The sequence below is a fragment of the Pholcus phalangioides genome, unplaced genomic scaffold (genome assembly GCF_987345545.1).
Source record: "Pholcus phalangioides strain wild (caught in Gottingen) unplaced genomic scaffold, Ppha-v1.0 ptg000009l_1, whole genome shotgun sequence".
Classification (NCBI taxonomy): Eukaryota; Metazoa; Arthropoda; class Arachnida; order Araneae; family Pholcidae; genus Pholcus; species Pholcus phalangioides.
This window is the reverse complement of record NW_028301602.1, coordinates 18908162-18921914: the sequence shown is the minus strand read 5'-3', so window position 1 is coordinate 18921914 and position 13753 is coordinate 18908162. Positions and strand designations below refer to the sequence as shown.

General features: G+C 40.5%; 1 protein-coding gene across 4 annotated transcripts in view; it reads left to right on the top strand.

Moving 5' to 3' along the window:
• Nucleotides 1-13753, top strand: part of LOC149082178 (venom protease-like) — a 142321-nt gene that overhangs the window by 89994 nt on the left and 38574 nt on the right. For 2 of the 4 annotated variants that reach the window (XM_089235695.1, XM_089235696.1), the window contains exons 1-2: nt 10738-10872; nt 12688-12852. Coding sequence is in view for 2 of the 4 variants with exons in the window: in XM_089235698.1 (XP_089091824.1) it covers nt 4921-4983; nt 5102-5179; nt 5278-5354; nt 8591-8694; nt 12340-12605; nt 12688-12830 (731 nt within the window). In the remaining 2 variants the exon portion in view is untranslated. Of the gene's footprint in view, nt 1-4920; nt 4984-5101; nt 5180-5277; nt 5355-8590; nt 8695-10737; nt 10873-12339; nt 12606-12687; nt 12853-13434; nt 13472-13753 lie in introns of those variants that run through there. The other 2 variants (XM_089235698.1, XM_089235697.1) reach the window with 2 other exon arrangements.

Below are 13753 nucleotides of genomic sequence, written 5' to 3'. Positions count from 1 at the left end.
CGAGAAGATATGATCGAAGTGTTCAAAATTTTCAATGGGATGGATAGGATGGACCATGAACTTTTAGTACACCGCCAATCAACTGCTTTTACAAGGGGACACCAGTATCGATTGGTGAGGGACAATGCAAGGTTATGGTGTCGCAGGGAATTTTTCTCTAATAGGGTTGTTAATAAATGGAATAGCTTACCCCCGGAGGTAGTAAATTGTAACACAATTGACACGTTTAAAAAGAAATACGATAAACATGTTGGGGTAAATCGAGAAGCTATCCATTCTTAGAATAAGACAACCATAAGTATTCTTTATGGGCATTGTATAATATTTTATCATGTGTATATATTGTTTATAATTTGTGTTAATTGCATTTTTAATGGGGTTGCTGTATTTTTGAAACATATGACATCCATATTTTTATGGGCATCTTTTTATCAGCCACCTCGTTGGGCATTTTGCCTGTTGTGGCGTTGTATTTGTATTTGTATTTGTATAAATTAATTAAGAAACTACCATTTTCATCTCGGAAATAGAATATTTTTGAAACTTTGTTTCCCAGTATATTGATTTGGTCTCGTATCCTAGTAATTATTAATTAATTATTAATTAAACATTAATTGAGTTCTTTTATTTTCAGAATGTGAATCTCCGACGCATGTGCACAATAAACCAATGGGCGAAGGCCTCCCAGGTCAATCGCCGGTCATTAAGGACACAAAACTTGGTCCATTAAAGGCTGCACTTCCTGGAGGTTCGTTGTTTTTAACTATTTCACCTACTGGTGATGCAAAAAAAGGCTGCAATTCTTGGAGATATTACTTTTGTCTTTGTATAAGTTTAACGTCATCACGATTCGAAGATGATTTTCGATCTTTGTATCTGAAATAAATATACATAAGAGTATATTTTTATTTTCATGATATACGTTAAGTTATCAACGTGAAACAATGCAGCTTCTTTGTGACTTTGAAATTCTCTGACGTAGGGGTTCTTCACCTTCCACGAACCTTTGTAGCAATAGCATAGATTATGCTCACACTTTTTGCCAATAAAAGTTATTCTAAGGACCAGGGCTGAACAAATCCCCCAAAATTGATATGTCCGGTCGGGCATGTAACTGAAAATAATAGATACCCAAATCAAACCCACACGCACACAATATTTTACATGTGGAAAAAATATTGCAGAAGAACCTCGTTTATATGTCACTCAGTTATACATGTTTCACGTTTATACGACGCGTCGTATAAACGTGAAATAAACGTCGTATAAAGCGACGTTTGGCTTCATTCGCAAATTGGCTCCTATACATTTTTAATGTCAAAATAATCTATTTATTCGACGCAAAAGCTCAATTATTCGACGTTTTCACTTCGACTCGAACTCCGAATCGTTTGAAAAATCGTCATTTATCGGCCATCAAATGCGCGAAATTTTTTACGCAGTGAAAACGCGTTGCTGAAGCAGTATTTCTTACATAATGTCACAGCGAAAGCCATAAATTTTAGGTTTATTGCTCCCACTACTGCCACTTAACCGAACATGCACTTCGTACACATTCCTGTACGGAATTTCTAACGAATTGGGACATGCCGAAATGTGTGTTCTGACTGTATGCTTGGCCCTAACGTATTTATTTTGTCGAGTTGGGCTTGTTTCGTGTTCATGCTGCCATCTGGCTTCCATTTCCCGAAGTGAAGATGCAAATGCTTGAATATTCAAGTTTTGTCAGTATCGTGTTCTAGGCCTTCCTGCTCTCTGCGGGGAGACTTTTTGAAATGAGAGTCCGGCTCATATTCGTGCCCTGAGGCTGGAAAACCCCAGAAAACAAACTTCAGACGACCACCACTGTGCCGGCAACGGGGATCGACCGCACAGCGAGTAGGTTGATTGCTGACGTACACGGAAATAGATAGGCTGATGGCCATTTAGAGTGATTTTTTATTTCCTGTTTCTGAGAGTACACAAACGTGGAAATCCTCAAAAAAGTGGGTGTCAGTGGTTTTGACGGCCATATGCCCTTTCAGATTATTTTTCTCCTAATGTTTCTGGAGTGTTTTTGCTGCATTTTGATCCGTGGGGCTTGACATATACCTAAGAGCTCTGTAAGTGACATAGGGTTTTTCATATTTATTGGCGTTGTCCGAGGAGATTTTGTTATTTTCTCTTATCGGAAGTGGTGCCCCAGTTCATTGCATTTTTGTTTTAATAGGGCCCATAACTGTATTTCGTTTCTGAATTTTCCTGAAGTCTAATTTAACCGTCCACAAACAAGGCGGTGTAATCAAACAGTACTAGATGTATTTAACGCATTCACAGTCGTCGTAATCAGCAGCTCGGAATTATTATTCACATGTTAGACATTCGAGAACTGCGAGTGGGAGTGCTAATTTTTCAACTGTTGGTCAGAAGTTTAGTAGTTTATCAAATCTCATCGAAAATAATTTTCAAAAATTTGAGGAACGAATCAGAATCAGAATCTTTATTTAATTTGGCGGAGCCAATTTTTAAGTAGGGGGTATACAATATTATTTCAGTACGCAAAATAAAAAAATAAATAAAACATTGAGGAGTATTTCAGCAAATTAGAAAGTCTCACTCAAATTATTCAAGTCGAATATTTTTGCTTTATCTCAAGCACTCTCCGCCCCTCTGTGAATCCATCGATAAAACCAATTCAACGAAATTAACCCCTCAAAGTCTTGCAGCCAAGTGTTGTCTCAGATTCATCAAAGTGGTGGGGGGACGTCAGAGCGGCAGGCTAATCGTCCCATAGGACCAGCTCGATTAAATCGCATGGGATGAGCAGAGTGGTCATGAGTGGCCGAAACAGCGCCGAATAGTCGACGCCATACATCAGAGTTGGCCAGGCTGTATCGTCGCTGATACGTGTAGTGCCAGCTGTTAGTACTTGTAAAGTTGTTGGTGAATAGGTTTGCTGCAGAAATTTCAGTATCGGACTTACGCGCGATACTCAATTGGAGTTTGAGTGCGTGTACTTGAACACAAAGAACTTCATGTAATATGCTTCTTTCGTCTTGACTAGTGCTGAAGAGAACTGCAATACCTTAAGTGATCCGTCTCATTAGCCAGTTGGAATTCACATAAAACCGTTTTTTGGAATTCCGAGATTTACTAGAAGATTCGTCTGGCCAACAAGTTACAAATGACGACTCCTCTACCAGACAGGCCACTAACGGCCTAGAGCGACTGGGAAGATAGCTGGGATATCAGGAATCATCCAAAAGACCCCGTGATGTGTTTGGAATCTTCTTGAATCCCCGTAGTTATAAAAGTGGTATCATGCACATAGAGGGACTCGATCCGTGGTCCTCATAAAAATTAGAACCAACTAAAATTATCGAGTTTTCCAGGAAGGGCCCCGGAAAAACCAATTGGCCTGGTGGCCCATGATGCTCTTAAGACGGCCCTGATGATATACACACAAACAATAAGTTTTCTTTCGATGATTTCCAGTAGAACTTTCTTTCCTTGTGGTGCTTTCTTGCTGGCTGCGTCACATCCGCCATTCGTTAGGGGCCGTTCAAGTATTACGTAAGCAAATTTTTAGTCATTTTTGACCCCCCCCCCCTTGTCAGCAAAATTTCGTCATCAGCTCTGCCCCTCTGAATCCTAACTCATATTTTCATGAAGGGTGGTTGACGACGTAAGCATTATCCAAATCCCCCCTCCTTCCTTGTCATAAAAGTCAGCAAATCGGAAACCCCCTCCTCCCCCCCCCCCCCATCGATGATAACGTAATACTTGAACGCCCCTTGCGTTGAAAAGACAGAAAGTGCTTTTTCTAAAAAAACCCAAAATTTTGAAATAATTCGGCAAGAATAATAAATTTATGACTGAGTTCGATCTTGCAAAGAAGTTGAATATCCTTGTGAGAACTTTGAAAATGATTATAAAGCAGAGAAACAAAATCAAAAACCTAGCTGCTGGTTACAAATCATCTGCTGCCAAAAAATGAGAGTCCAAGATAGGAAATTTTCCCAAGTCGAGAAGATTTTGATGCAACTTTTTACCCTGGGGTATTGTCCTATATATATATATACATATAAAAAGGTACGTTTCTGCTAAATTTCACTTTTTTAAGTGATTTGAGATGAGATTTAATTTTCTCCCTGAAAGTATGATTGAAATGATATTTTTTTAATAACAGAATCGGAGATGCAATCAAATACATTGAAAATTTTTAATATTTTGCATGTCTGTGGTGGAAATATGTCTTCTTTTTTTTTCTCAATTATTCGACTTTATACGACGTTTTAACTCGGATTCTTGAGCGTCGTATAAACGAAGTTACACTTCATCGCTGGATAAACGATAGAAAAACCCTTTATCCTCCACATTATGAAAAACGAAATTTTTATCATATACATTTTTTTTTAGTAACTCATTTCGATTGTTATTAGGTCCTAAACATTAAAAAATATTTTTTTTTCACAAAAATCAGTTCGTATGTTACGAATTGATTAATGTGGCACTTCAACCTCTTGCCTCATAGGTTTTCGAAATTTTTATGCACAGAAAATATCAGGTTTATATTTTGATTTCTTCATTCTATTCATATGTCAATGACTGGGAATAACAATTATAGAAAATCCTACAAAATTTTTAGATTAAATTTTTTTAAGTTCATTCAATTATTAACTTTTTTTGAAATCAAATTTGTTTTTCTCAAAAGCTCTTAATCGAATTTTCCTCGGATGGAATGTAAAAAATTAATCTTTTTAGATAGATTATGTAACTAAACTCTAGATTATGTATGTATGTAATTAGATTACAAGAAAATATATCTAGATATCATTATTTACTGTCATAGGTATGCGCAGATTTCGTTAATGTTTTACTTTTTTGTTAGTAATATTTTACTTTATTTTGTGATTTACGAACCGAAAACGACCACAACAGCTAAACCGTCGGAGATGTTCAATTACGGAATAGAAGACGCGGAAGTCGATATAGTTTTCCCAGGTACGGTTTCGTGCAATTTTTCTCAACCGGTTTTCAACCACAGAAAACGTTAACGATTATCTTTTGAAATATTTTTCGATTTTTATTCAACCGATGAATCATGATCCATGTTCTGCAGGTTGCGGGAATCGTTTCCCGGGTCGTCATAGGAGCAGTTGGAGTCGACTAGTAAAAGGATTGTTTGAAAGAGCCTCAGGTGAAATTTTTCGAAGAAGAATTTTGGGTTTAATTTTATGTAATAATTGAATTAATTATTTGTATTTTTGATTCCTTTATTTGTATTTTTGAATTTAGGGCGAAAAGAGGAAATTCGCCCTGTACTTACTATAGGGGGAGGAATTACTGCGTTGAAACACTCGTGGCCATGGATGGTGAGATATGACATCCAATGCTTTCTTGTAATCTGATTACATAGTTAAGAAATAGTTCGTAAGAAAAAGCTCGTTAATACACTGGTGAAATATGTAAATTAAGAGAATTTGCATATTTTATCGAATTTCATGAAAAGAACTGAACTGAATGTAAAACCACTGCTTCTAGACAAAAATGCAAATCTTGTACGTCAAATACGTAAGCGTACACGTGTGTGTAGGCGGAGCCAGTAGAGAAGCAGGCTTTATAAGCGCGCGCAAGTTCAGACGCATTTCGTTCGCTAGCACACCTCGGCGAATTTCTTGGTGTTATTTTGCAGCAATCGGTTAATTTCAAATTGTAACAGTAAAAATGAGTAACCACCAACGTTTAGATGATGTAATGAGGTGGCGAATTGTGGGGAGGCTAGAAGCAGGCCAATCTCAAGTCCAGATTTGTAGAGAGTTCAATTTAACGCCCAGCGTCGTGTGTAACTTATGGAAACAGTTCCAGGATCCATCGTGAGAAAGCCTGGGCAAGGTCGTCCAAGAGCCACGACGGCCAGAGGAGATCGCCATTTGTCGATTATAGCGAGGCGTAACAGGAGTGCTACAGCTTCTCAGCTCTCTCGTGACTTGTATGCAGCCACAGGAACCCGTGTATCAAGGGCGACTGTTTCCAAAAGACTTCATGAGAGAGGGTTGTTTGCAAGAAGACCTGCTGTTTGCGTCCCGCTCATCTCTACGGAGAGGAGAATACGTTTATCATGGTGCAGAGAGCATAGAGATTGGAGTATGGATCAATGGGCGACCGTTCTCTTCACTGATGAGTCCCGGTTCAGCCTAAGCACCGATTCTCGCCGTACGTTCATATGGAGAGAACCAGGGACCCGGTACCTACCCTCCGATGTCCGCGAAATCGACCATTATGGCGGAGGAGGTTTAATGGTCTGGGCAGGCATCATGTTGGATGGCCGCACACCTCTCCATGTCTTTGAAAGAGGCACTGTGACTGGTATGATGTATAGGGATGAGGTCTTGGAGCCCTATGGTCGCCTTTTCAGGGGTGCAGTTGGCCCTGAGTTTATTTTAATGGACGATAACGCGAGGCCACATAGAGCTCTTCTGCTCGACGATTTTCTAGAGAGTGAGGATATTCACCGGATAGATTGGCCAGCCAGATCTCCAGACCTTAACCCTATAGAGCATGTTTGGGATGCTCTGGGCAGGGCAATTGCAACTCGCAACCCCACCCCCTCTGGGAACCATCCAGGGAATGAAAACAGCGTTGCTGAACGAGTGGGACCAATTGCCACAGGAAATTATTTCAAGTATGAAATCACGCTGCGAGACCTGTATATCTGTAAGAGGGGACCATACCCACTATTAACCCATCTATTAACCCATTTTTTTGTTTATTCTGCAACCGCTGTTTCATACCTTCCGACTCCAACGAGTGTTACGCACGATCGTGCGTGTGTATAACAATTATTGAAGGGTTATTTGTTTTGTATTGTATCAATGTATGTACATATCAAATTTCATTAAAATCGGTACAGTAGTTCTAGAGATAATCGACCAAGTCTGCAAATTCTCTTAATTTCTTACACCAGTGTAGTTAAGATACGACCCCCCCCCCCTTAGGAGGAAAAAGTTCATACCTATTATCCCCTTGCTTGAGGAAAATCCTCTGCACACGCTACTGATTTCGATTCCTCTAACAAAACAGCAGTTGATCATTATAGGCACCAAAACCAGGGGGATTCAGGCTATCTGAATCCCCTGAATAAATTTTCGAAAGAGAATGGAACCCCTTACCCTGCTTGCGCTCTTGATTTCCGTATACACACGGGACGACTCTGGCAACTTTCAATACCACCATCCACCCCCCCCCCCCAATCTTTCTACATGTCAGCGCCTCTTTAATTGATGGCGACGCTTTCAATCTTCATAGAGTCGAAACGTCCATCATTTTAAGAATAGCATCCATATAAAAACTTGACACATTCACGAACACAAAAGAGCTTAAGAGTGGATTCCCATCTACAGACACTCACCGTGTCGTGTCAGACACGGCAAACATTTTTTAACAAAAGACCAATGAATCGTATCGTGTAGGAACAGACAGACATTTTTATGGTATTTTGTTTTTTTAATCTTTTATGCCGTGTGAATCCAACGACACGGTGAATCCAACCTAATGCTGATCCTAAGATGACACACCACAGTAGTCGGCTGAAGTTGGTTTTCTGTGTTTCCCATCTTCGAAGCGCGATTGCGAGTCGATCTTCCCGTTGAAAAGACGTCGCAGAGAGCAACAGGTCTACAACGACACAATTATTCAATCACTACACTTCACTCATAGTTACAAAAATTGAGGGCACGTGGTAGCACTACACATTACAAGCATTACACAGAAATATACTTCACGTTAGGTTCACAACATATATATGCACAGCTTAAAGCAATGGCCGAAGTCTTCTTCGACCACCTGCTAAAATATCTTCATTGTGCCAGAGCGACGGGCCATGATCTGGTTGGGAGGGGGATGTTGCATCTCATCGGTTCATGAAAAGCAAGTGCCGCTACTACTAAACCAGACCATGCACCTCGTCCATATTCCTCTGCGGAACTTCTAACGAATTGGTACATGTTGGAATGTGTGTGTATGTATAGTGAACCTTCCGTGAAATTTGTTTCTGTGAAATACTTGTTATCTGTAGTGCTGCCATAAGCAATCAATTTTTTTTTTTAAACTGTAAGTTTTTTTTCCCTCAACTCATAGAACGTGAAATGTAATGAATGAATAATTATAGTGTTGTAGGCCTGTTGCTCTCTGCCGGGATATCGGCTCGCATTTCCTCCTCGGAATTGGGAACCGCAGAAAACCAACTTCAGTCGATCACCACTCACTGCGGCGACGGTGGGGTTAGAACCCGGTTCCTCGCGATGCGAGTCCATCACTATGACCACTCGACCACCACATCGGCGGCAAGTAAGTACCGCCCTCTGGAACTTCACGACTTGAGTTACGAGTTACAAGCATTCATTAAACGGTGATTTGTCCTGGTTAGCTATGTTCTATCACATCTTCTCTCGCGGTGGGTGGGGGGTCAACGCTTTTTCGAACGGAAGGGACATTTTTACATCAAAAATACATCATAACCTCGACTCGGAGAGTAGGAGTATAACCCCCTCCCAATATTTGCGTACGAGTAGGATTACTTTAATAGTACCTCTGTCTGTGATTCTTACAGGTTGCCATGTTCAAATTAAATGAATCCAACTGGAAGTTCGAATGCGGTGCATCTTTGATAAGTCAACGTTACGTCCTCACAGCAGCACATTGCTTTAATCAAACGTATGTCGTATATACATTTTATAACTCTATTCAGGGACGCCGGAAGATATTCTTCGTGTTGCGCGAGCAATACTTGAATGGTATTGCTGAGCAACACCATTCATATTCAGTCAATAGATAATTTCTAATATAAAGTGCCTTTCGAAATATGACTAAAGTTTTTTTTCAAATATGTATCCTAATTTATTTGGCATTAGTTTCGCCCCTGAAAACATACTAACAAAAGTGAACAACCCGCTACTTCCGTATAAGAAAAATTTGTGGTGGGGCCTCCACCCGATTTGGGCTGTTTTGCCGGTTTAAAAATAGGGCTCCCTTGGGGGACCCATGTATGTATGTCTGCAAGAGAAAAATTTTGTCTAGTCCGGGAAATAATTCGAAATTCATAAATTATTTCGGAAATTTTTAACTCAATATGTCTGGCCTAGCGTCTTAGTTTAATAAAAGTTAAATATATATATAAATTGGGCAAGGAAAGTGCTCTGCTTGTTCATGGCAAATCATTTCGCCATGGTCGGGCCGCCTTAACGCATGGGCCCACCCAGGCACTCCCGGGACCTCAGAAATACGAGAAGTAGTTGAATGTTTCGAAAGTTTTCCAGGTAGGGCTTCAAGTGCCCGAGTGGCATGGTGGTAAGATGCTCGTCTACCATCGTGAAGGTTGTTGTCAGGGTCCGAACCTAAGGGAAGGATATAGATAAGATATTTTCCCTAATGAAACTCAAGGCGACCACCGATAGACAGCGCCTTCACTTCCAACCCATCTCCCTAATGGCAGTAAATTGCAATATAGCGATATGGCCAGAGTTGGTATTTGGTGTAGTAGGTAGGGCTTCAGAAAAATCCCTTGGTCCGGGGGGCCCATGATGCCCTTAAGACGGGCTTGGCCATAGCCTCACCGTATTGGCTGGTGTGTAAGGTCTGACAGCATTGGCTGGAAAGGGGAAGAGATTATTGCTGTACTTACAAAAAAGTTAGTGAGAACATAAGAAAATATTAATACAGTGTATCATCAGTTCAGAAAAATAGATTTAGAGATGTTTTTAAATTTTTTAAGGGGTCATTGCTAAGCAAAAATTCAGCATAACCCCCCCCCCCCACACACACACATTTTTCAAGAATTATGATAGAAAAGATGGGTAGAGGAAGGAAGAATAAAAGAGATATCACCAGTTTTCCGATTAACATGTCTTTCTTGCGAAAGTAGTGGCCGAATCATAGAGATGTCTGTCGATTCCCTGTCTCTCTCTCTCTGTCTCGTTTGTCTAATTTTATTAAAGGCGAATGCTAAACTATTTGTTTATGCTTTTGAAAAGTACAGGGGCGCGGTAGCCCGGTCGATAAGATGCTCGCCTAAAGTACCAAAGGATGTTTAGAGGTGTCGCGAGTTCGATTCCCGGTTCGTCCTTGTCTGAAAACTTTCCTGACACAGGGGTACAACAAAAAACGGCGATTTGACCGCAGCAAAAAACTGCTACCGCAGGGTGTTCCCCGTCGAGGGGTTAGCGCACCAACCTCTCGATGAGTATAAAAAAAAACAAGCCTGCCGTTCGGAATCGGCAATAAATTGTAGGTCCCGGTCTAATTATCCCTCGTGTGCAAAAAATGACCGTGGTGCGACAAAAATGATCAATTGAAAAATATCTTTATGCATGTAACAGATTTTAATTTGCGTCAGATGTGAAATTTATGATATTTTTTTGTGATTACTTTATACCGTTGATTTTCCAACTATACCTCGATCTCTTGGTCGCACATATCACGGATGGGGTCCACGAGTTGAAACCAGCGGCCATTGCAGAAGGATTCGACCGCATAACACGTCGATGGTGCTGCCAGTGCAGGTGAGCTGTCGGTCATCGGTAGGGGGCGTGACTTGTATCGTTGTGTTGGTTTGCGATTGGTTCGCTGCAGTCGTTTTGCTAGAAGAAGCGAGTCTTGCCGAAGTTATTTTTCCCGTTTTCTGAGCTTGCTATCACGTTCTCGCCGTTTTCCAGTTTTTCGTTCGGTTCCTTTTTTTTCCGGTACCGAGGCCTGCGGAACATGTGTGCAGTCCGAGAATTCTAAATCATCAGCCACGGTTTCATCGATAGTTGTGTACGCAGTGATATTAGGACTGGCTTCATTTTTGCCGGATTTTTTACCGTCCTTGACTCCTGTTTTCTCCGTTGAAGCCTGGTATGTACTTGGTTTTCTGGATGCCTCCCTCAATTCTATTGGGATAGTGGCCAGTTTTCTTATTTTTTGGCAGATTCTGTCGTTTATTTCAGAGCAGAACATTTCCGCGGTGACTGTTGTTTGCGGGAAACAGCATCTTTGCTTGGATGAGACAAGTTTGTGGATAAACTAAAGTATTGATTCTTCAAGTTTGTGTTTGCCCTTGCGTCCTGTTTTGACACAGTCTACACCAGTCCTGGAACGTTTCCTTGAATAAGTGATACTCGTCGCAGCGGACGTCGCTTTGAATACGTATTGTGTTCCTTGGGTGACTGCCCGAGTAAACTTGGATCTCAGTTCGAATGCTCCCGAAGACACCGCTTTCATCTAGTCTGTGTCACTGGATCTCGGCCTTTTGAGATTTTGTGCGATGAATTTCCAATTTTCATCTTTGTGTGCTGCCCCATGTAGATAGCAAGCAGTGAATTTTTTGCTTGTATCGCCATCTTTTTCCGAGAAGAATATAGATACGAAAAATATAAAGGATCCGACTGGGTACGGATCTTGCTTTTATACCTTTGCTTTTATATTTGAGAAACCCACAAATGTCGCCGCAAGACTTCTCGACTAACTAAACAATCTAAAAGAAAGATTGGGCAGACCCTTCGCTCCAGGCCAGTCTTCTACGAATCTTTTTACTCCAATTGTTGTTAAACCCATGTTCCCACACGTTCCATGAGTTTAAGGCCGGGAACTGACTGCGGGTATGCGGGTGCGATGATCTATAAGCACCCGCGCTATTTCGCGTGAAACACACACAGCGTTTAGGACCCGCGCATGCTTTTTTTTTATGTAACGTGACATGCTGGCTTGGCTAAATTATTTTAAGCCAAGCTGAAGTTTGCTACGGTTAACGTTCTAATTCACGTTCGTAAATTGCATTATATGATAAAAATTTTCAAGTAATGAAGTTATTTAATTTTTTGTTGCAATATTTGCCGTTTGAAATAATTTCGGAGTTAAAGAAAGACCTAAAAGTTTACCAATTTTTGACCACTCTTACAATTAATTCATGACCAAAATCGCACAATTTTTTAATTTTGATGACTGTTTACTTAAATAACATTTTCGAACTTTCAAAAAATTGGACATCAATTGCCCAAAATATATTATACTCTGGCAGACTCTTGAAATGGTGATTCAGTGGTCAAAGAGTGAATTCAGATCCCAACCAGTCCAGCACATATGCCCGGAGCATTACGGGGCATTCTACTTGAAAGCGGGACATATGGTCGATGGGTGAATTATTTTATTCTATCCGAAGAAATTTTTTATTATTTTGCAAATCAAGCACACTTCGAACACCAATCATTTTTGACTTACGGCGTCCCTGACTCTCTTATTTAAGTACATAAGCATATGTAACTCATGTGAAGATGTTTATTAACATTGTTAACAGACATCGCGGTCATATGTATTTTTCTCAAGTAATCCGTCAGAGGTCAAACTGCTCGTCGGCGCCCACAACATCGAGCTCGGTGACGGAGATTGGTACTTTGTGCAGAAGATCCTCGTACATCCTGACTACGTCCCCGATTTGGTTTACAATGACATTGCCCTGCTGACGCTGGACAAGCCAGTTGTACTTAGTTCAATGGTACACCCCGTATGCTTGCCTTCACCATCTCTAAAAGATAAACTGGGCAGCTTGTTACGGAAAGTCACTGTCACTGGATGGGGTTACCTAGATTTCGGTAAGGTTCTCTGCGATTAGCCACAAGATGTATTTCTCTTTCTCTCTCGAGATTTTTACCATTCTCAATTATTTTATTTCAGACGTTACGGAACCTAGCGACGTCCTACAGGAGGTCGAGCTTCCGATTGTGCCATTGGACAACTGTAATAGGGCTTTTTCCCTGGCAAACCACACGTTTCCCGCGGGGAATCACCGATCAATTCATCTGTGCTGGTCTACTTGAAGGCGGTAAGGATTCATGCAAGGTAGGCCTTATTTGAGATCACATTTTTTTTTTTTATTCGTGATTCATCTCCTTTTCGAAACAATTACGGTACATATCTAAGACAATCCTTTGAGGAATTCGTGTCTCATTCCGGCAAAAAATTATGTGTCCTGTCCTGAGACACTTACTCGCAGAAATTCGTGTCATTCACAAGGAAGAGTATGGAACCTGACACACTTCTTCGGGAAAAATACGCGTCATTTTGGAAAAAAAACGGAGAGATCTCGGTAACCGGATAAGACCGGTCGCAGAGTCCTGGCGTTCATTCATTCGGTGGAATAAATTCGATTCCCGATGATAGAATGGGACCTCAGACACTTCCTAGGAAAGATTCACGTCCGAAATAGTACAGAGCTAAGACGCTTCTGACATCCGTCTGGTCAGAAATCTGATCAAAACTCATTGTGACCTGTCCCGTAATTCCGAATCTACCAAATTCATATAAATTTGTCATCGAAAGTTTTTATCAAGTCGAAATTACTGACGAGTTGAAAAAAAAAAATTTACTTCACATTTCAGATTTATTGTGACTCATTTTCTCTGATATTCAACGTTATTTCAGGGTGACTCTGGAGGTCCAATAGTCATGCAAATGAGCGATTCCAATTATATTGAGCTTGGTATAGTCTCGTTTGGTTATAAATGTAAAGTACCGGGTTTCCCGGGAGTTTATACGAAAGTTTCGAAATACACGAAATGGATACGAGACAACACTGATCTCGGCCAACACTGAATAAATTTTGAAATTTCGAATGAAATGTTCTACAAAAATGTCTGTTCGTGTCTTTTATTCGTTTAAATCTTAAACGTGTTGGACTCTTTTAACCAATATTTTGCAAGTAATCATTTTTTTCGCCTCTTCATTTTTATTTCGAATAAAT